We start from the raw sequence: 24668 nt of genomic DNA, 5'->3' as shown, positions 1-24668 counted from the left end.
AGCACAGGTGAAGACAGTTATTTCTCAAGAAGGCCATTGCATCATGAGAAGTTTGACTTCCTAATCACCGCGACTGGTGGGCACTAAAAACAAATCAAATTTGCTAGCTACATTTACTAGAGGGAGAGCATGACTTGATACTCTTTAACACTGGAATTCAGCTGTAAAAATACAGCTGTCAAGACACATGCACACGTATGTTTATTGCCGCACTATTCACAATAGCAAAGACTTGGAACCAACCCAAATGTCGCTTGAACCCAGGAGGCAATGATAGACTGGATTAAGAAAATGTGGCACACATACACCATGGAATACTACACAGCCATAAAAAACGATGAGTTCATGTCCTTTGCAGGGACATGGATGAAGCTAGAAACCATCATCCTCAGCAAACTATCACAAGGACAGAAAACCAAACACCGCATGTTCTCACTCACAGGTGAGAACTGAATAATGAGATCACTTGGACACAGGGCAGGGAACATCACACACTGGGTCTGTCGGGGGTTGGGAGGTTGGGGGAGGGATAGCATTAAGAGAAATACCTAATGTAAATGACGAGTTGATGGGTGCAGCAAACCAATATGGCACATGTATACCTATGCATCAAACCTGCATGTTGTGCACATGTATCCTAGAACTTAAAGTATATTAAATATAATAAAAATACAGCTGTCACCTACTCTGATTCTGGCAGTGGTATTAGGAGACAGGCTTTGAAGTAATATTAACAGAATGGGCTCTAAACTTATCATGCAGTTTGACCCACAGATGACTCCCATCCATAGAATCAAAAGCTGCTAAAAGATCTAAGAGTACTGTGAAAACCTAATTTGTTTTAAACTATTTTCTCAGCAAGAACAAAATACTGCAGTGTTTTGTATTTTAAAATAGTAGTTCTTGAAACCTGGTGGTTAAATGCACAAGTGACATAGTGAAACAGCTGACCTCCTGTGCAAGAAAACTGGTTAAACATTCAAGTCCAATAAGACGGAGGTAAGTACATACTGGGTTCATTATAATCAAAGTATACTTGAGTTATTTAAATAAAGACATAGGGCTAGGTGCGGTGGCTCACCCCTATAATCCCAGCACTTTGGGAGGCTGAGGTGGGTGGATCACTTGAGGTCGGGAGTTCGGGACCAGCTTGACCAACATGGAGAAACCCTATCTCTACTAAAATTACATAATTAGTCATGTGTGGTGGCACATGACTGTAATCCCAGCTACTCAGGAGGCTGAGGCAGGAGAATTGCTTGAACCCAGGAGGCAGAGGTTGCAGTGGGAGGCTGCAATAAGCCGAGATTGCACCATTGTACTCCAAACTGGGCAAGAGCGAAACTCCGTCTCAAATAAATAAATCAATCAATCAACAAACAAACAAATAAAAGACATAGTTTCACAAATTTTTAAGCGCTCTCTCTCTCTCTCACTACTCGCCTCCCCTTTTCTTTTCCCTGGACCTAGACCTGTATATCCAACCACCTACTAAATAACCTCAATGTTTCACAGTGACCTCATACTTAACACATCCAACTTTTAATTCACCTCTTTCCTTTTCTGCTCAAACCTGTTCCTTCTTTTCAGCTTGTATCCTTATCTCACTAATTGGCACCATCATCTACTAAGATGCTCAAGATAGAAGCTGGAAGTCACAAGGCTTCCCAAAGCACCTCCACAAGACATCAATTACTAAACTCCATGGACTGTACCTTCTTAAGACCTCTCAAAATTACACTCTCTTGGCCGGGCACGGTGGCTTACACCTGTAATCCCAACACTTTGGGAGTCCGAGGTGGGCAGATCACAAGGCCAAGAGATCGAGACCATCCTGGCCAACATGGCAAAATCCCGTCTCTACTAAAAATACAAAAATTAGCTGGGCGTGGTGGTGCACACCTGTAGTCCCAGCTACTCATGAGGTTGAGGCAGGAGAATCGCTTGAACCTGGAGATGGAGGTTGCAGTGAGCCCAGATTGCACCACTGCAGTTCAGCCTGGCAACAGAGCAAGACTCCATCTCAAAAAATAAATAAATAAATTTCAAAAATTACATTCTCTTTTACATTCCCTGTTACTACTTTGAAGCATGTCCCCCTCATTTTACACCTGGATTAGAATAATAGGTTAACTCTTTTCCTCACCCATCACCACAAAATTCACTCCCCATGGAGCCTGTAGTGTTACAACATGAAAATCTGATCCTGTCACACTCGCCCCCCAATGCTTAAAACTCGTCATTAAAGTGCCCGAGCCTTCAGAATCAAACTCCTTCAGTGGGCTCACGAGAAGGCTCCTTCATGAGAAACAGAGGAGCCTGGCCGTTCTACTCATATTTCAGTTATGCCATTCTGCTTTGCAACTCCCCAAACACTCTACTTTGCCCATATGTTTTTTCACAGGCTAGTTTCCCTATTTGGAATTCTTCTTAATCCTTCCTTGTATCTAATGCTTATTCAGAGCATAAGATGCATCAAAAGGATGCCTCCTGTATTAACTGCAGTACAGTAAGCGTACTTCAATCACAGCCCATAATACATTGTATTATAAACTGCTATATAGTTATCTGTTTTCTTGCCTTAGACTGTAAGCTCCTGGAGGGCAGGGGCTATATCTTGTCTTCGTATACCACACATCTAGCCAACCATTTATCATTTATCCCATGTCTATGGGAAAAAATGATAGTTGAAAGAATGCCTGGAACTAATTCATTAAGGCCAATGTAACAAAAAAAAAAAAAAATAGGTAAAGAGTCAAAAGAAATTAAAACTCTCAAATATTTGTAGGGATGACTTTAAAAATACACAGTGGTAGTATATGCACCCCAACCACTTCCACCCAAAATGCATTCTAACAGTTATCATTGATGATTCTGAACTCATGATCCCATAATACCCACGTTTTATCTGTATGGTGTTTACTATTGCTTAAAAAAGAAACTTGGCATTAACTTTAAGTGCTTTTAACAACAGAATCACAGAAAGAAAAGTTTTTTTTGTTTTTGTTTTTAAAGTTCCTGGAAGTATACGATAGTAATGGGCACAACAACAAAAAACTAATTGCTTTTAACTGTTGAGATATAGCCATGGCACCAATAAATCAGTTATTCTGAAACTAAATATAGATTCAAAGTTCCTTAACCATAGCTGTGGTATAAAAAAATTCTAGAAATTGCTGTTTTAATTCTAGGGATCATTCAAAATATAAGGAACTATTATAGTGGTCCCGAATGACACACTGCAAAAAGAAGTTAATTTACCATTTAACACTACATAACGCAGCTGGTTAAAACATTACCATACCTCCAATTTATTTTTGTCAACAGCAGCTTGCAGAGAAGGAGAGGATACCAAAGGCTGAAGAGGAGCATCAGAGGAGGAAATCTGTGGAGTGCAGGTGAAAAGAGAGGAGGAAAAAACAAAAAGAAAGTAATGAGAATTGACAGGCACAGGAAAGAAAAAAAAACCCTGTATATTTTTGAGATATAGAAGCACTTAAGAGACATGTTAATAAAAATGATGCATCAAGAAATAAGTACTGCTTTTTAAAAATTTCAGCTTGAAATTTATAAAAGTGTTTAGTACTGAATAATAAATGATTTAAAATGGATTTTACTAGGATATAAAACTTAAAATGTAGTCAGATAAGATCATACCAAAAGTATATGGAAAATAATTAAGCTTTTCTCACAGTTCATCTTTAGTCAATGTGACTACTGAAATACAAATGCTCTGAAACATGAAGATACACTGTCCCAAGTAGTAGAAGAGCAAAAACGGGTTTTTGTTTTTACTTATAATAACTTTTAAGAATGAAAAATAAAATAGAACTGAAATAGTAAAAGTTAATTAAAATTTTAATCAACTGTTTAAGAAAATAGACGAAAAGCTAGGAAAAAAAAGAGTGGATTAATGTAATATAACAGCTGAGCAGCAGACTTATTATAAAGCAATTTATATACTTCCTTAAGATCAGCAGGCAAACATCATTTCCAGTGCTATACTTGCTGAATTACCCCAAAGCATTATGAGACAGTTATATATGCAGCACAGGCAATTTATACACGAAAATGGGTTTCATCTAAAAGCTTTTTTCACACATCTTACTGCCCAATTTCTACATGCGTAGTTGATCACTTTAATGGAAGCATTATCTTCCTGCTCTCTTTACTGCCAAAATGTAACTGAAATACATTTACAAAATGCATAGATCTTTGAGGCCATAAAACTGACATCTCTATATTGCCCTATCATATCAATAGTGCCTATGAGGAATTTTTAAAACTAAAGGTGCTATTACAGATAGGTCATTATGTAATGTCAAAATAACACTTCAAGATGACAAGTTCTCCCTCAATCTGCTTGTTATTAAGTTAGTTTTGGCAGTAATTCTCGAATCACAACACAAGACTATAAACTTTAGGGAATTTTCTTTTCCTTGCTTGCTCGCTGTTGGCTCTAACTGTGTAAGCTAGCCACTTAATGAATATTAATGCAAGTTACACAGGAGAGAAAATAAACAACACAAGAAAATGTAGATCTTGCATTAAAAAAAAAGTCAAAGCCGAGCCTGAAAGCCTGGTTTAAAACTGGTTTGTCCTATTGGATATTTACTTACTAAAAATCTTTAATTACTACTTCATATAGAAAATAAGAATAAAGAACTTTGGGAGGCTGAGGCAGGCAGATCACTTGAGGTCTGGAGTTCGAGCCCAGCCTGGCCAACATGGTGAACCCTGTCTCTACTAAAAATACAAAACTTTAGCCAGGTGTGGTGGTGCATGCCTGTAATCCCAGCTACTTGGAAGGCTAAGGCAGGAGAATCACTTGAATCTGGGAGGCAGAGGTTACAGTGAGCCAAGATCACGCCACTGCACTCCTGGCTGGGAGATAGAATAAGACACTGTCTCAAACAAACAAACAAACAAACAAACAAAAAAGAATAAAAAGCCATAAGTTCACTTAAGAAGATAGCTGTATCATAAAGACCTCTTTGCCTAAGCTCATGAAAAGCAGGACAAAAATATAAAAAGACAATACGGGCACTGAGTATGTCAAAAGCTACTAATCCTTAGAAAGCAGCAAGATAATTCATTATAAAAGTGCTTGTCCTCCATTTGAGAAGATGATAAGCTGATGTGGCCACTTTTAAAACTCAGTAGCAGGAATATAAAATTCTATTCAATAAATATCAGTAAGTTAACAACAACAACAAAAAATTTCAGACAGGGTCTTGCTCTGTCACCCAGGCTGGAGTATGGTGTGAAGATCACAGCTCACTATAACCTTGAACCCTGGGCTCAAGTAAAAACCTTTTTTATTTTAATCACTTTTTTTTTTTTTTTTTTTTTTTTTTTGAGACAGAGTCTTTCTATGTTACCCAGGCTGGACTCAAACTCCTGGACTCAAGCGATCCTCCTGCCTCTCAGCCTCCGAATAGCTGGGATTACAGATGCGCATCACATTTTAATACGAAAAAAAAAAGAAAGAAAGAAAGAAAAAGAATAAATGCTTTAATACCACGTTCCAGTTGAGAAAGAAAACAAACTTACTTAAGAAGAAAAACATCTGAAAAGTCAATGGACAGATGAACAAGTGAATCGATAACAAATCACAAACATAATAGAAGAAAAAAGACACAGAAGAGTACACAGTGTATGAAACCACTCACATAAAACTCTAGAAAATACAATCTATGGTGATTAAAAAAAACAGATCAGTCACCAAGGCCATGGTTGGGGGCTGACTAGCAAGGGGCACAAAGAAACCTTCAGGAGTGACGAAAAGTTTCTATATCTTGATTGTGGTGGTAGTGGTTACACAAGGATATGTATTTGTAAACATTCATTGATCTGTACCTTAAAATATTTACCTTTTATTATATATGAATTATATTTCAATAAAGTTACTCTTTAAAGTCATATTAGCAGGGTAATATACATTATGTGAGCAAGGAAGAAACAGAAATCAACATATTGACAACTGGAAGCAAGTGATAGTACAGAACAGGGGTAGATGAGGGAAGAAAAAGGGCAGTGAAAAGGAGAAAATAAATACAGAAACACGAAAAGCTACATACTCGAGACTTCTTTCTAAATCTCTAGGAGGAAATCACCAATATCCATCTTCTGGATTAGTCCTCCTAACTGGTCTCCTTGCCCCATATCTTGCTCCTCTCCAAATCCATTCTGCATACCATGTCATTCTCGAAGTAAACCTGACCACCACATACCACTGCTTAGAAGGTCTGAATAGTTTATATATACATTGTATAAAGACAGAGTCCAAACTCCTTAATCAGGCCACAAGTGTCATCTACCTTATCTCCCTATTCTTCCCTCCTCTGGCTACATTCATATACACTCTGCCCAGCCATATACGACTCCTTCTGGTTCTCTAGTCTGCTTCTCTGAACTCTAGGGGCCTTTCCTCTTGCTAGTCCCTCTGCTTCAGAAACCCATGCTTCTATTAGTTCCTACCCATCCTTTAATTTTGAGTTAACACTGCCTCCTCTGGGAACTATTCAAAGTATTCCTTGATCTCTCTATAGAGCCTGGAGTAATATTTCCTCTTATAATATTTCCCTATTATGTAAGTTTTATCACATGTTGTCTTATAAAGATCTAGTTACTTATCAGTATTCTTTGTTCAACTAAAGTTATCTGAGGCAGATATTAATTTTATTCTGTTCACCATCTTTAGTACCTGACATTCAACAGGTCTCAATAAATATTTTCAACTGTTACAGGAAAAGAGGAGGAAGAAAGCATCTCAGAATGAGAACCAAAAGGAGGCTCAATCTCAGCAACTGCTCTCTGAAAGTTGATTGGCTTGCTAACATACGTTTCTGAAATCCCACAGAAGTTATCCATATTTACTTTCAAATTAGGAATTTATTTTGTAACTAGATATTAATTCCATTTCACTGGCTCCTAGTACATATAGAGCATAAGATAGAGCATAAGGCTCTGACCTTAGAAAACTTTGCTGGAAATTGGTGGTGTCAGTGAATTCAGTAGTCATATTTAAATGTCTTTCCCAACTCCCACCCACCCGTTCTATCCATGAGATAACATGCGGTAGAAATCCAGTAAAGACATTCCTCAGAAATAAAATGAGTTTTCTTCAGAAATAAAATGAGTTTAACAGTCCTTCCTTCGATTATTCTTAAGCTCAGACGTTCTTTGCTAGGCCACCATCAAAGTAACCTATATGTGAAAAAACTCCCAGAACAACAATTGTCTTCATGCAAAAGAAAAACTGACCATGCAAAACAAGTTCCCGAATCCCGTCTCAAGAATAAGGTGAACAAACACCCTTTGAAAAGGTATAAAGTAATTGAAGGCCATAAAGCATAATGTTTAAAATTTTCTTGATGAATTTTTTGAAATATTTGCTACTACCACCCTTTTAAACAGAATAATGCTATGAAAATTAAATCTGTGGTCCAAAACACTGAAAAAGATGCAGTCACTGAAAAACATCTTATAGATTAATTGCTGGCAACGGATTCCTTCAACCTCATTTTGGAAATTCCCGGATATGTTTTCTAAGTAGAAATTTTATCACAGCAATTCTTGAATGGCTATCTCATGAGCTTTTAGTATACCACAAAGCTCAAGTTTTTCAGAAGTCTTGGAATCATTTTAAATACATGATTTCCAATGTCTTTTGCATTCCATGGCATGACTTGGATTGAAAAAGCTGAAAACATACACATTTACTAAATTAGTACATAACCCATAAAAAACATATCAATGAGGCCGGGCGCGGGGGCTCAAGCCTGTAATCCCAGCACTTTGGGAGGCCGAGACGGGCGGATCACGAGGTCAGGAGATCGAGACCTCCTGGCTAACACGGTGAAACCTCGTCTCTACTAAAAAATACAAAAAACTAGCCGGGCGAGGTGGCGGGCGCCTGTAGCCCCAGCTACTCGGGAGGCTGAAGCAGGAGAATGGCTTAAACCTGGGAGGCGGAGCTTGCAGTGAGCTGGGATCCGGCCACTGCACTCCAGCCTGGGTGACAGAGCAAGACTCTGTCTCAAAAAACAAAAAACAAAAAACAAAAAACCACATCAATGAAACTCATCAGTAGGAGGATTAAAAGACACTGAAAACTTAACCAAGTAACCATAGCTACCAAGTGTATAGAAGAAGCCTAAATCTTAATATTTAATATTTTAACTTTAAAATCTTTGGCCAAGTCAGTTAGAATTCTGGAAAACTTAAAAAAAATTTAAGTCCTTCACTTGCTCTATTGGGGTGTCCCATAATTAAGGGGCTGATTAAAATGTGGAGAGATTAATGAAACAGAACTCAAGCCAAGATTTTTCCAATGATACACACTCTTAAAATTAAGTTTGAGTATTCATTTTTCTTAATTATCTACCTGATTACAGTCATTTGCTGCCATCACAATAGCTTATATTACAAGCAGTTATGTGCTAGGCACCCTACTAAGAATAGAGTATACTTTATCTTAATTCTTGCAGCAATACTATGAAATTCAGACACTATGACATCCCTGTTCCACAGAAGAGGAAGCAAATTGTAATAAAAAGTAACAAAGAAAATCAAGCACAAACCCTGTTCTTTTACATTAATCTCAACTCACTAGCTGAAGAGACACAGAGACAGGATGGGGCAGAGGGAGAGAGAAAAACTGCTGGAGGAAAAGAGCAAATTATGTGGCAGTTCAGCTTCATCTACCTAAGTCCTCTTGTATCTCCTAAACTCACTTAAAATACTTAGCTTCCCACTGTGATTCACTACTGGTAAGTGAGCAAGGGGAGGAAGACAGGACAGATTTCTCTTTCTCTTTTTTGAAACAGGGTCTTAACTCTGTTGCCCAGGTTGTAGTACAGCAGTGTTATCACAGCTCACTGAAGCCTCAACCTCCTGGGCTCAAGCAATTCTCTCACCTCAGTCTCCCGAGTAATTGAAACTACAGGCACACTCCACCATGCCCAGCTAATTTATTATTATTTTTTGTAGAGACAGGGTCTTGCCATGTAACCCAAACTGGTCTCAAACTCCTGGACTCAAGCGATCCTCCCACTTCAGCCTCCTAAAGTGCTGGGATGACAGACGTGAGCCACCATGCCTGGCCAACAGGACAAATTTCTGCAAAGTGTTTCAAATTCCCCTGTCACTCAATGAAATCAGGGAGGACAAGGGAGGTAGACTCATTCTATATGACCACAGTAGGCAGAATTCTGACAGCCACTAAAATTCCCACTCATACAACACCAGCCCTGTGATTGTGGACAGGATTGTGGTAAATCAAATAATGAGCGGGCCATGTGTGGACTAAAGCAAATGTCAGATTCTGACTTAAAGCCTGCCACCAGATGCAGTTGTACAATTGAAGTACATCAACTCACTTGCCACTATAAAGCCTGCCACCAGATGCAGCTTAATTGTCACTTACTGCTCAATGATAGGGTTTTGATATGAGTCTGCATGCAACTGATTTATCATGGTCTCTGTGCAGTCAAACCTCTCTCCCAATGTTGATCTGTGTTTGTAGCCATTCCCCAGCACTACCATCACTGCTTCAGCTCTACCTCGGATAATCAGGCAATACATTCTCACATGGAGCACACAACCTGGATCCCTCACATACGCAGTTCTATTCAACATGCTCTATTCAACACATTGAATACAGCACTAGGGGAGAACAGTAGGATTCAGTAGAGAAGAGACAAGGAAGCTCAGAGGCAGAGAAACTCGAAATGGCAGCAACAACAGGGAAGCAATGCAGTTAGCCAAGATTGGCTAGAAGCCAGGAAGGACTCCCCATCATGGTGGCAAGGTAAGCAAAAATTCCTAACAGTCCACATTCCCACCAGAGCCCCTACAATCTTAGCTACAGGAGACTCCTTCAGCCCTCACAGGCCCTGAACATAGTATAAGGAGCTGCCTGGAGTCCAAACAACTACACTATCCCAGAAAGAATTCATGTTAGATCTCACCCACCCACTGGGACCAAGCTGCTGCTGCACAGTGCCATTTTGACAGTACCGCCAACACTAGACTACATCCAGCCCTGAAGCCCATACACCCAGCATCTTGACATCCCTGGGATCTCCCAACGCACTTGACATCTTCCTGGAAGGCCTCAGCATCAGAACACCAGCTAGACTCAGCAGTGTAGTCAAGTCCCTGGCACCTGAGTCCTGCAGAAGCCTACACCCTGGAGAAGAGGCAGTCTAGCACATCAGGGAGTCTGCTCCAGGATGTAAGGAGCTGAAGCATGTGCTCTCCAGACCTGAGAGCCACCTGCCTGGGACTGCCACCATAGAGTGTCCCTGCCCCTTCTAGGAGCAGAGCCATTGTGTATCCACGTACACTGCCTGGAACGCCAATGCAAGTACCTGCACATGCTGCCCAGGGACAGCATGAGAACTGACTGGCCCGGCTGGCCACCATCCACACACATTGCCTGTGCAGTGGACAGGACTGAGGAATAGCTTACCCCATCACTGTCAGTGCCCACACACCCAGCTCAGGGACCCAAGAAAGGGTCTGGTTAGAGGTACTCCATGGCCACCATATATATCTGGAAAGGCCTCCTAGATGCCTGAGAATAGGCCGACTCAGAGCTGCTGCCACCAACACCAGCATGGACTGCCCAGGGCCCTAACAACCGACGTACTCAGACTGTCACTGTGGTTGGCACCCTCCACCTGGGGACCCAAGAACCCTCCCACATAGCCACAGCCACCACCGCCCACATGACCCAACCAGGGGCTTGAGGATTAACTCATCTGGGTCCTATGACATCCACTGCACGTGCCCACACAATCTGCTCATGATCAGCTGGGATTTATCCCAAGAATGTATAAATGGTTTAACATATACAAATCAATAATGTGATATATTACATCAACAGAATGAAGGACAAAAACCTTATCATCTTTTCAATAGATCCAGAAAAAGAATTTCATAAAATTCAACATCCCTTCACGATAAACATTCTCAACAAATTAGGCATAAAGGAACATACCTCAACATAATAAACGTCATATATGACAAACCCACAGCTAACATCATACTGAATGGGGAAAAGCTGAAAACTTCTCTTCTAAGAACAGAAATAAGACAAGGATATCCACTTTCGCCACTCTTATTCAACATAATAACATAATAGTCAAATTTGAGGGGGAAGATATCCCATTTTACATTATGTGATTTTTACACATTCCATGCCTGTATTAAAACATCTCATGTCTCCCATAAATATATACACTTACTATACACCCACAAAAATTAAAAATTATTAAAAATAGATTAAAGACTTAGTTGGGTGTGATGGCTCATGCCTGTAATCCCAGCACTTTGGGAGCCCAAGGCAGGGGGATCACTCGAGGCCAGGAGTTCGAGACCAGCCTGGCCAACATGGCAAAACCCCATCTCTAACAAAAACACAAAATTAGCCAGGCCTGGTGGCACGCACCTGTAATGCCAGCTATTTGGAAGACTGAGGCAGGAGAATCACTTGAACCCAGAGGCGGAGGTTGCAGGGAGCTGAGATTGCACCACTGCACTCTATCTAGCCTGGGCGACACAGCGAGACTCCATCTCAAAAAAAAAAGAAAATTAATAATAAAGACTTAAATAGGAGACCCAAAACTATAAAACTGGTAGAAGAAAACACAGGAAACACTGGTCTAGGCAAAGATCTTATGAATAAAACTTCAAAAGCACAGGCAACAAAACCAAAAATAGAAAAATGGGACTACATCAAACTAAAAAGCTTCTGCATGGCAAAGGAGACAATTAACAGAGTGAAGAGACAATCTGTAAAATAAGAGAAAATATTAGCAAACTGCTCATCTGACAAGAAACTAACATCCATAATATACAAGGAACTCGAACAACAGCAAAAAAAAAAAGGCTAATAGGCAAAAGATCTGAATAGACATTTCTCAAAAGACACAAAAATGGCCAAGTATATAAAAAAAGGTCAAATCAATAATCATCAGAGAAATGCAGATCAAAACCAAAATAAGATATCTTACCACAGTTAGAATGGTTTATTATCAAAAAGATAGATACTGGAGAGGATGCAGAGAAAACAAAACTCTTAGACACTGTTGGTGGGAATGTAAATTAGTACAACTACTATGGACAATATGGAGGTTTCTCAAAAAATTAAAAACAAAATTACCATATAAGCCAGCAATCCCAGTATAGGGCATTTATCTATATGAAAGTAAATTAGCATATCAAAGATACCTGAACCCCCATGTTTACTGCAGCTCTATTCACAATAGCCAAGACACAGAATTAACCTAAATTTCCATCAATAGATGAACAGATTTTTAAAGTGTGATATATATACACAATGGAATACTATTCAGCCATAAAAAGAATGAAATCCTATCATTCACAGCAAGATGGATAACCCTGGGGGCCATTATGCTAAGTGAAATAAGTCAGGTACGGAAGGATAAACGCCACGTGTTCTCATTCTTCTGTGTGAGCTAAGAAAAACGGAACAATTATTATTTTCTGTAGATCTGAGCATCACCAAACGCCTTACATTGTTGTAAGGATTGCATTTTCTGAACAATAATGAAAACCCTAAATAAAGCTGTTATTAATAAAAAAAAAAAAAAGAAAAAAAGAAAAACGGAACTCATGGAAGCAGAGGGAAGAACTGTGGACGTTAAAGGGTAAGGGAGAGGAAAGGATGGGGAGAAATTTTTAACAGATGTGACATTACAGCTAGATAGGAGTAGTACGATCCAGTGTTCTGTAGTATTGTAGGGTGAGTACGGCTAACGATAATTTAGCATATATTTTCAAAAAGTTAGAAGATACTGAATGTTCCCAATACAAAGAAATGATAAATGTCGGCAGAGCGCCGTGACTCACGCCTGTAATCCCAGCACTTTGAGAGATCGAGGTGGGCGGATCACGAGGTCAAGAGATCAAGACCATCCTGGCCAACATGGCAAAACCCCGTCTCTACTAAAAATACAAAAATTAGCTGGGCGTGGTAGCATGCCTATAGTCCTAGCTACTCGGAAGGCTGAGGCAGAAGAAGTGCTTGAACTCGCAAGGCGGAGGTTGCAGTGAGCGAAAATCATGCCACTGTACTCCAGCCTGGCAACAGAGTGAGACTCTGTCTCAAAAAAAAAAGAAAAAGAAGAAGAAGAAGAAATGATAAATGTCTCTCTGTGGATACCCCTTAAGTACTCTAGTACTCCTGGAATACCTTAGGTATAAGGTACTTTTATTTTTTAAAATCTGTTCCTATCTCCACTATGATAAATGTCTCTAACAATCAGGTCCTCTTTGTTTTGGTATCCTAGGAGATTGCGAGCATAATAAGTGATCCAAATTTATTTGGATGAGTGCTCAATCTATTACTGAAGACGAAACACTGAACAGAAATATGCAATTCTCAGTAATACATAAGATTAGTTACTTGCTCACTGATCACCATGAAAGAGGAAAAAATACTTTAAATCTGCTACAATATAAACGTATTTATTATTATTTTGTTTATATTAGAATAGGTGGAATACATTTTCCCTTGGGTTTATTGTGACTTCCGTAAATCTTTCTGCATTTTCATTTCAATAGTACTATCAACTCAGGAGTACACACTGAGGTAAACAAACTTTTACCTTAAAATTTTTACTCTCAAGCCTACAAAAAAATGGAAGAAACTGTTGAGTGAATACCTCTATAAACATCACCAATATTAGTCAAATAGTAACACTATGCCATATTTGTTCTCTCTCTACAGACACAAACACACAAAGCTGCTAGGTTTCACCAAACCACTTGAAAGTGTTAGGTATCATGACATTTAATCTCCAAGTGTTTTATTCTATCATATATCTTATAAATGAAGGAATTCTTACAACTAAGCATACCATTATTACACCTTGAAGGGGGGGAAAAAACCCAACTCAGTAACAGCTACCATCCCAAAATAAAACTATCTTATACATTACCATGTAAAAATAATTTCCTTATTGCTAAGAAAAGAAACATATTACAAATATAATTTTAAAATTTATATTTTAAAAGTGTTTAACATAAAACAGTATGTTCTCTAAAATAAACCAAAATGATTTCTTAATATTTCACATGAAAATGCATTACACTTTTAAGTTAGTCCTTTCCCCCCCTCAATGCTTACAGTGGCCTTAATTTTATAGACATTATAAATATTCTCAATATTGTTAATTTTTAATCAATCCTTCAACAGATTTCCTTTCTTATATCCACTGTAAATGCAGCTCCAATGCAACACACAAGGATATCTTTGCTCTAAAATACACACTAATGATATTTAAAAACTTAATTTTTTTTTTTTTTTGACACAGAGTCTCACTGTGTTACCCAGACTGGAGTGCAGTAGCACAATCTTGGCTCACTGAAACCTCTGCCTCCTGGATGCAAACAATTCTTCTGCCTCAGTCTCCCAAGGAGCTGCGATTACAGGCATGCACCACCAGGCCCAGCTAATTTTTGTATTTTTAGTAGAGACAGGGTTTCACCATGTTGGACAGGCTGATCTCAAATCCACCTGCCTCGGCCTCCCAAAGTGCTGGGATTACAGGCATGAGCCACCATGCCCAGTCAAAAAAAAATTTTTTTTAATAAAAAGAGATAGGGTCTCACTATGTTGCCCAGCAGCCTGGTCTTGAACTCCTGGGTTCAAACGATCTTATCACCTTGGCCTCCCAAAGTGCTGGGATTATAGGTATGAGCTACCATATTGAGCTGATACTTAAAAACTTTTTAAACAAGATTTTTTTATGGCCAAAGATAGCATATTAAAATATCCTAACTTTCTTAGGATTTGACTGAATTTTTAATATATTGCTTCTCCATATGGGCCAAATAGTAAACCAGTTTGTAGGAAAAATGACACGAATCTATTTCCATTGTCTCTAAATTGCTTGATGGATGACTTCGCCAAAAGATTAACTGGTTTATAGCTTATCAATCTAGGAATCAAAGTCCAAAAACATGATTTCAACAATAAAGGCAATTAGCCTTAGACTATAATTAACTTGGATGAGAAAAATTTTTAAAAACTAAAAAGAAACAGCTGATAAAACATAACAGTCCTGTGTCATTTAACAATTGGGATACATTCTGAGAAACCTATCATTACATGATAGCATCATCGTGCAAACATCATAGAGTGTGCTCATACAAACCTAGACGGTACAACCTACTGCACACTTAGGTAATATGGTAATATCTATTACTCCTAGTTACAAACCTATACAGCATGTTACTATAGTGAATACTGTAGGCGATTCTAACACAATGGTAAGTATCGGTGTATGTAGGTATATCTAAACATAGGTAAGAGTACAGTAAAAATAAGGGATTATAAACTTATAGGACCAACATTGTATACGTACTCTGTCATTGACTAAAACGTTGTTATGGGTACCTGATGGTATCTGATTACTACTGTAAAGACTCAACTATTATAAGCATCAAAATGCTTGCTAATAACAAATGTAAATGCCATGTTTTAATATATTCCTGGGCTACTGGTTTCATTTCTCAACAGACCAACCAAAGAAAGCCCTTAGAGGAAGAGGTATTTGCCTTTTTTCTTTTTCATACATTTCTAGAATCTAGGGAAAAAATTTTCTCTCCCACCATTTTCAATTAGTGGTTCTAGCTTTTTGCAAATTTCAAAAATCAACTCAATTAAATGCCATGTGAGTGGTTATTAGATTTAGAATATGCTCCTTTCTAAATCAAGAGTTCTGTTCCGTAAGAGCTCAACATTATATAACCAAAAAAGTTCTAATATTCAAATGTAAATATATACAACTAGTATATTTTCACAATAAATAAATTAAGCTGTATTGCATGCTAAAAGTTTGAGATCTAGTCAACAAACAATTGATGAGAGATGAAGGTTTTACTTACATTTGTAATAGCTATGGCATTTTTATCGTAGTATTTCTTCTTTTCATATTTATCTCTGATGAAAAATTCCACTGCTCTGGAAACAGATAACTTAAGGAAAAGCATGAATTCAGTGATATGTACACTTCCCTTTATTCACTCCTCTCCACAAAGTTGGGACTCTAATTTTCCTACTCCTCAGTCTGTGCTCTCTTTCACATTATTTCTGCAACTACATTCTGTAAATTACTTTTCTTTCTCCCAAAGAAGTCTACCTCTTTCAGGAAATTTTCTCACTGAACAAAAATCATCCAAACTAATTCTAGAAAGAAAAGTAATGACAATTCTTAATTCCTACATCACCACCACCACTATCACTTCATCACCAAACTTTAAATTCAATTCAGGTTCATTTGGGGTTTTTAGTATAAGTAAAGAAATTAACATCTATGCAAGTACCCATACTGAGCCAGACATTGTGTACTATATACACTGTACACGCTTCGGGTCCTTTAATTCCTCCCACACCCCACTAAAGTGCATATTATTAGTTCCGTATCATAGATGAAGAATCAGCAACTTGGAAAGATTAGGCACTTGTGATTCCAAAATCTATGCTCTTTTCCACTATATATGCTGTCTCTGGGCACATCATATAGGATTCCATATGTATCAGAAGAACAGTGGCCAATTTTATCCTTGCAAAGTTGAGAAATGGGAAAGTCAAGAAGCTAGAGCCAAGGTTAGTCTTCTTTAATTTCTTGAAGTTGTCTGGACTCATCTGACTTGTTAACAGAGTGAGTAATTTATACTGGGATTGAGTGTTTAGAATTATGTGACATCGGTAACTTCTCTTACCACTTGTCATATTCCACTGAAATAGAAATTCTCACATCAGGGGTTCTTAAACCTCTTTAGTGACATGAGCTCCTCTGGTACTTAGGTAAAGCCTGAGGACTCCTTTCTGATAATTCTTTTCAATGCATAAAACACACAGAATCACAGAAGAAAAAAAAAAACTAATCACACTGAAATATAATGTCTCTGTGGATCCCCAAGTTAAGGGGATCATTCTATTCAAAGGAAAAGTTACCTGGGCAGTAATACAATACAGTTTCAGTCAATAACCATTAATAAAAAGTTTAAAAAAAAAAAGCCTTTTAAACTGACAGTTGAGGCAACAGATAATACAAAGGGTTGACAGACCACACAACAGGTCCCAGAATAATGTTGTTTTGTTATGACACTGATGAGACAAAAAAATTATTTCTAGCCGAGCCACTGTCTGTGTAGACTTTGCGAATTTTCCCCTATCTACTTGGGTTTTCTCTGGGTACTCAAGTTTCATCTCATATCCCCAAGATATGCACTTCAAGTTATTTCACATGTCTAAATGGCCCAGAATGAGTGAATGTGGTGTGTATGTAAGTGTACCCCGCAATAGAATGGTGTCCTGTCCAAGACTGGTTCCCACCTTGTAACCTGAGCAGCTGGGATAGGCTCCAGCCACCAGCAACTCTAACCTGGAGTAAGCAGGTTGAAAAATGAATGAATAAATGTATACAAAAATAGTTTTAAAAAAATGTGTCAAGTACACATCATACAAATGCACAATAAATAAATGATGTAGTAAGAAAGTACTCAGCAAGTCCATCATATTTGTTATTGTTTTTCAACTTCATGATGGTAGGAGGTGCTCATTACAATTTTTGCTTTACAAACATTTATTCCTTGATTTGACCCACCCCCCATGACTATGACTATCACTCACTGATTCACTAAAAATTGGGTAAATAATTATCTCACTTGTTTTTATTAATCTTTCTTAAACGTATGTATATAACTTACCTTTATTTCAAACTTTGGTATTAGACATGTTACAGGTCTTTATTTAGAAATGTGATATATTTGTGACCAGAAATATGCCATAGGAACTTAACTCTTGTTTATATTAACTAGCCCAGGGTGAAACTGGTTTCATTACATGTCATTTTGCTTAAAGTTGTGGTTTCTAAGAATCTATCAAAGACATTAAGTGAGGCTCTATATGGTGGATATGAAAAGAATTGGGCATTATGAAAACACTCACAGTGGGCCTGGGATGCAAGTTGGACAGAAAATCTAAACATTCCATTTATTAAGAGGAATAATTGGATGTTGTTTATAAAGACAAGTTTTCTGGCTGGGCACAATGGCTCTTGCCTGTAATGCCAGCACTTTGGGAGGCCCAGGTGGGCTGATCACTTGAGCCGAGGAGTTCAAGACCAGCCTGGCAACATGGCAAAATTCCATCTCTACAAAAAAAATACAAACATCAGCTTGGTGTGGTGGTTGCGTGCCTGTAGTCCCAACTCAGGAGGCTATGGTGGAAGGATCATCTGAGCCTGGAAAGTCAGGGCTGCAGTGAACAATGATCACACTACTGCACTCCAGCCTGGGCAATGGAGCGAGACCCTGTCTCAAAATCAAAAACAAAACAAAAACACTTGGAAGTAAAACTACTCCTTTATCCATGGGCTGCAGAACAGATGTTGTATTGACAGGCATGAAGCGACATGTTTGTATATCTCCATCAGAGCTCTTGGGTTACTAGGAGCATTGTCAATGAGCAGTAGTATTTTGGGGGGGAAAAAAAAAAATCCTTCTTTCTGAGCAGCAGGTCTCAACAATGGGCTTAATGTATTCAGCAAACCATGCCGTAAACAGATGTGCTTTCACCCAGGCTTTGTTGTTCCATTTAGACAGCACAGGCAGAATAGATGTAGCTTAATTCTTAAGGGCCTTAGGATTTTCAAAAGTCACCAGCTGCATTTTCCTAACAAGAAAGCTTCCTGTCTTGAAGCTTTGAAGCCAGGCATTGACTTCACTTCTCCAGTATGGATTGCATCTTCTTCCAACAGAAGGCTGTTTAGTCTCCATTAAAAATGTGTTGTTTAGTGTAGTCACCTTCATCAATTATCTTAGTTACATCTTCTGGATAACTTGCTCTTTCATCTTGATTTTTATGTTCTGCAGATGGCTTTTCTTAAACTTCATAAACCAGGCTGCGAACAGTGGCTCCTATCTGTAACTCCAGCACTTTGAGAGGGTAAGGCAGGAGGATTACTTAAGCCTGGGAGTTCAAGAACAGCCTGGGCAATATAGCAAGCCCTATCTTTATGAAAAAAAAAAAAAAAAAAAATAGCTGGACATGGTGGTGTGCATGTGTAGTTCTAGCTACTCAGGAGGCTGAGACAGGACGATTGCTTGAGCCCAGGAGACAGAGGCTGCAGTGAGTTGACTGCCCCAATGCATTCCAGCCTGGGTGACACAGTGAGAACCTGTCAAAAAAACAGACAAAACAAAAACACAAAAAAACTCATGACTCAACCTATGCTAGCTTCAAACTTTTCATCTGAGGCTTTCTCATCGCTCTCAGCCTTCGCAGAATTGAAGAGAGTTAAAGCTTTGTTAAGGATTAGACTTTGGCTTAAGGAAATGTTGTGGCTGGTTTGAACTTCTATCCAAACCACTCCAACTTTCTCCAATCAGCAAAAAGGCTGTTTTGTTTTTTTATTATTCATGTGTTTACTAGAGTAGCACTTTTTAATTTCCTTCAAGAATTTTTCCTCTGCATTCACAACTTGGCTATTTGGTGCAAATAGGCCTAGCTTTCAGCCTATTTTGGCTTTCCACACGCCTTCCTCACTAGCTTAATCATTTCTATTACAGCTTTTTGATTTAAAATGAGCAAGGTGAAACTCTTTCTTTTACTAGAACACTTGGAGGTTACTGTAGGTGTTAATGTTGCATCTCACAGAATAGGGAGTGCAGAGGAAAAGAAGAAAGGGAACAGTTGATCAGTGTAGTCAGAACGCAAACTTTTATGAATTAATGAAAACCAGTTATTTATGTTATAATTTTGTTATAACATTTGCCACCTTACACTGGTGCAGTTCACAGTGCTCTGAAACAATTACAACAGTAACATCAAAGATCACTGATGACAAATCACCATAAAGATATACTAATTATAAAAAAGCTTGAGATACTGTAAGAATTACCAAAATGTGACATGGAGACCTGAAGTAAACATGTGTTGTTGAAAAATATGGCTCCCATAGACTTGCTTTGCACAGGGTTGCCCCAAACATTCAATTTGTAAAAGAAAAGAAACAAAAAAAAAGGTAGTATCTGTATAGTGCAAATAAAGCAACATGCGATAAAACAAGGTATTCCTATGTAGAATACTACGATGGTTTTACAAATACCGAGTTTGTGAAAGTTAAGTATGTTAAGTATACAATCTTCTGGAGTTGAGTACAATACTAACATCTGGTAAAATTGTATGTTGCTGTGAATTTTCCAAAATAACAGATATCTGTGAAATCTTAATTGATATTTAATGTATTTTATATAAATAATTCAAATGCAGTTGAGAGTCTCATTTCTGTTTACAATCAGAAACCCTTTCAGAAATTATCTCTAAGAAGTATACATTTTTAAAAAATTATAAGAAGCCACAGTTGGCATGTTTGGTACATAGTGTTTTTTAAAGATATAAAAATAAAGCATTAGGGTAGAAGAATTTACTGGAATCTTCCTAATTATTAACATAAGATCACTTTTTATACTTTTAAAAGGCAATCCAAGTACACTACAAAATGAATTTCTAAATTCCATGGGAGTCACCCAAGGAAGAAATCTAGTTTGGAAAACATGCTGTATCTTTGGTTGCGCTCAGTTCCTACGTGCCTCCTAGAACAAGAATGTCTCACACCATCCTTACGTATTTTTGTACAAGGTCCCAAACGCAAGCCAATTCTATACTGGTAGTTCACCTAAAGAAACAGTTATTTATCCCATAGGTTAGCAAACTTTTCCTTGAAGGCCCAGAAAGTAAATGTTTTAGGCTTTGTGGGAAGTTGGTCTATGTTTCAATTACTCAACTGTCCCTTTACAGCTCTCCAAAGCGATCACAAAACATTCATAAATGAATTTACATGGCTGGGTTCTAATAAAACCTTATTTACAAAAACAGGCAGCTAGCTTACAGGCCTGTAGTTACTGATTCCTGAATTCTATTCAATGCTAGAGGGCAAAGAACAGCCAAATGGATTAATAGGGAGACATGGGTCTGTAAACTGTCATCATAAACAATCTAAGGATTTCCAAAGGAAATTTTTACCATAGTTTTGCATTATATGTTGACATTCCCAAAGAAGATAGTCTCCAATGTACAGCCTCATTTCCAGTACAGGTAGGCACTTATTATTTCTCCAGCAGTGATTGTGACCTTCAAGTTAGCTAATCTATTGAAGCTGTACCTAGATACGTAAAAAAGATAGTAATACTCACCTCACAAGGTTGTCAAGAGTTTGAAGATTAAGACATACATAAAACACTTAGTATAGTATCTAAGAGTAAGAATTTAATATACAAATTTAGTTTTATTTTTATATACTTTGATGCCTCAGTTTCATCACTTTTAAAATGGGGATAATACCAGTATCATCTCATAGGATTATTATAAGAATTAAATAAGCCAATAATATCTAAACAACTAAAATAGTGGATGGTACATAGTGTTATTTAAGTTTTAGCTCTTATTATGAACAAAGGTATTCTGATAGGCAAATCACTTAAAAGATAGGGTCCATGGTAGCAAGAGGAAATAGAATTACTGTATTGAGGGCTAAGATGGCTTGCATACCATTAAGTTTAAACAGATGAGTAAATGAGAAACAACAACAAAAGAACCAATGAATTTGGAGATCAGGAACTATTTATCTTCATTTTACAGTCTCCAGAAGTCATTTGAGATATAAGGACTTAATTATACTGACATAGATCAACAATACAACTCAAAAAATTAGAAACAGAACAGTAATATTTTCAGGGAGTCAGGTAAGAAATACACTATTACAATAACAGTTCAAGTATTAATTTGGGACTTACTAAATAATATCAAATTATCCCAGAATCTTCCCCAAGTCTACAGTTGTAAAGCACTCAGTACAGCACCCCTAATTCTCCCTGTCCCCAAAACTAACAATTGGTACTATACAAGCCCAGAAAAATCCCAACATTATTATATGCTTTAGCTTTTAACATGTATTTATATATTTTAAGATTTTTTCTTTAAAAATATAGTATTTGAAAGACAATTAAATTAATATCTACTCCCAAAGAACAAAATCTTCCAGTTTCAGACACACAGCACTGACAGCAGTAAAACTTTGAAAAGCTCAAAGGAGAACTGCTGATTAGCTTTGGTGCACAATAGATCTCATGGAAAAGAAGTAATTAAAGTTTTTTAGATAAGACAAAATATCCTAATAATAAAAAGCTTAATGTAAAGCTTTATCATTTGTCATGCACTAGGACATGAAGCCTATAATTAACCACATCCCACATGAGAAATTACACTTTCACAGCAGCTTTTGCATAACTTTTGTAAATTGCAAAGCTTTTCAAAAAGTGACAAATCTTGTTAAGAATGCAATGAGGTCCCATATTATACGAGTTTAACTCAGTTTGGTTATACTTGCTCTAGGGATAAGACAACTATATTTATATCTATAAAAGTACAGAGATGTTAGGCTTTTCAAAGAGCAATGAGCTTTAGAAAGATGGATAGATGAAAGGAAAGACTGGAGGGAGGGAGAGAGAAAGGCAAGCTGGTTTTCTTACCAACCTCCCCCTACAAAACCTCCAAATTACAGTGTTTCATAATTAAAACAATAAAGAGTGTTGTGTTATATTAACCAAGGTAATTTTTTTAAAGGCTACAGATTACATTAGATATGGGAACTAGTCTCACACTCCAAGAATTGTCATCTTATACTCTTAACATAAGTAATCATCTAGCTGAAACATGTTAGACAAAGACGCTCTTTAAACAAGTCTGACAACCATATGAACAATAAAGATCAACACCTCACATAAATATGACCATAATTTGTAAAAAGGAGTAACATTTAGTGTGAAAAATTAAATAAGAATGCTTGAGGTAACAACAGCAAATACAGTTAATCCAAAAGCCTAGCATAAATCATACCAAGTAATGAAAAGTTGAAATCTTCACCTAGATCTTACAAGCTAGCTGCAAAGAGTGCCAAATTATAATAACCCTATCTATTTTCAAAGGCAATCAAGATTTAAATGTGGCAGCACTGATTTTACTCAGACTACCATCATTAACTAATACTCAAGTGACCTGACACAGGAGGAAAAGTCTGGAGGCTTTAGCAAGTTTCTTAATAGCTCTTTGAGCATCTCATCCTTCCCACCCCACCCCCGACAAAAGAAAATATTACACTCTATGTCACTGAGTTATTTTGAGAAATTAAAAAATGTACATAAAATGCCATCGTCAGGGCTTGGCATAAGGCAAACAAACCCTTATTAAGCAGTAAAGTTATTGCAGCTGTTGTTTCCAGTATTATATCTTCACTGTGTCGAAGGTCAAGGACTTACCAATACTAGACACTAATCAATTCACTATAAAAATCTCATCTTTCCTGAAATCTATAGATAAGGACCAAATATTTTAAAATATATCAGCCAAGATAACAGAACCAACAATGTAATATCTCATTAGCACTTTATCTCTCTAAGGTGCATCATAAAATTGGTGGTAATGAAGAAATAGCATTCCTACCAACCTGCACAAAATGGTGCATAGAATAGTTCAATAAGTGAGGATACCAGTAAGATATATACTGTCCTTCCCTCAATATACTTCGTGATAATCTGAAAACAATATGGAATCAGTGTAATAAATTAAATAACTTTGAAGCTACTCTCATCCATAGGTAACACATAAAGGATGAAACCAAAATTTTCAAAAACCTCCAGTAATTTACCCTGTTATATTCAAGGGACACTTAAAAAATCCAACCCAGCCCAACCTCCCCACCCTGCCATGGACACAAACTTCCAGAAAAGGAAGATTCTTCAATTTGAGGGGTCATATATATCAATTCGGGCTTGTGAGTGGGGGGCAAAAAAAAGAGGGATAAATTAATGTAACCAGCAAGCAGCTGGTAACAACCACCTACAGTGCTGATTTGTATGCTGGGCTGTTTTTCCTTCTACCATGCTTTACTCTTCGGGATTCAGCCATAGGCTTCACTTTTCAGCAAAGGAAAAGAATTCTCAAGATCTCAATAAAATCTGCAAAATAAAGCACTGCTGCCCTAAGTAAACATAACCTGACCAGCCCTTCACATCATCACCTACATGCTAAGTGACTCCTCTATCTGAATGTACTCCTCTTCTAGGTTCCAGACTCACGTTTCCAGCCACTGAATGGGGTAACTTCATGTATATGTGTAACAGAAGCATCAATCTGCCCAAAGCAAGAAAGCATGGCTCATTATCTTTCACTTCTAACTCTTAATCCTCCTGCTGGTAATGAATTCCTTCTCTCAGTGAATAAGTTTTATGGTCAACCAAGTTAGAAATTTCAGCATTACTTTAGTGACTCCCTCAGAACCAAAGCCAATCTTAACCTAGCTTTCCCAACTTCTTTCCAATCTTTCCAATTTAATCCTGCCCACTCCCAATGCCACTATCTAACTTAGATCGTCACTGCTCATTTTGGGTCTATACAAGTACTTCACATGGTCTCTCTGCTTCTAGGCTCTCCTTCCACCTCCAACTATTCTTCCTTACGGTGGAAGTTAATGTTTCTAATGTTTCTCCTGCTTCAAAACCCTTCATGTGTTTTTAAACACTTGGGCCAATGAAATGAGGTTTAAAATACTTTACATCATACTGAA

General features: G+C 37.7%; 1 protein-coding gene across 6 annotated transcripts in view; it reads right to left on the bottom strand.

Moving 5' to 3' along the window:
- Positions 1–24668, bottom strand: part of SMAP1 (small ArfGAP 1) — a 192442-nt gene that overhangs the window by 75813 nt on the left and 91961 nt on the right. For 3 of the 6 annotated variants that reach the window (XM_010371535.2, XM_030928337.1, XM_030928336.1), the window contains 2 exons: positions 15925–16000; positions 3305–3385 (listed from right to left, as the gene is read on the bottom strand). In XM_010371535.2, coding sequence (XP_010369837.1) covers positions 3305–3385; positions 15925–16000 — 157 coding nt within the window. The remainder of the gene's footprint in view (positions 1–3304; positions 3386–15924; positions 16001–24668) is intronic. The other 3 variants (XM_010371506.2, XM_010371515.2, XM_030928338.1) reach the window with 1 other exon arrangement.

The sequence above is a fragment of the Rhinopithecus roxellana genome, chromosome 4 (assembly GCF_007565055.1).
Source record: "Rhinopithecus roxellana isolate Shanxi Qingling chromosome 4, ASM756505v1, whole genome shotgun sequence".
Taxonomy (NCBI): domain Eukaryota; kingdom Metazoa; phylum Chordata; class Mammalia; order Primates; family Cercopithecidae; genus Rhinopithecus; species Rhinopithecus roxellana.
This window is presented reverse-complemented; position numbering and strand designations above follow the sequence as displayed.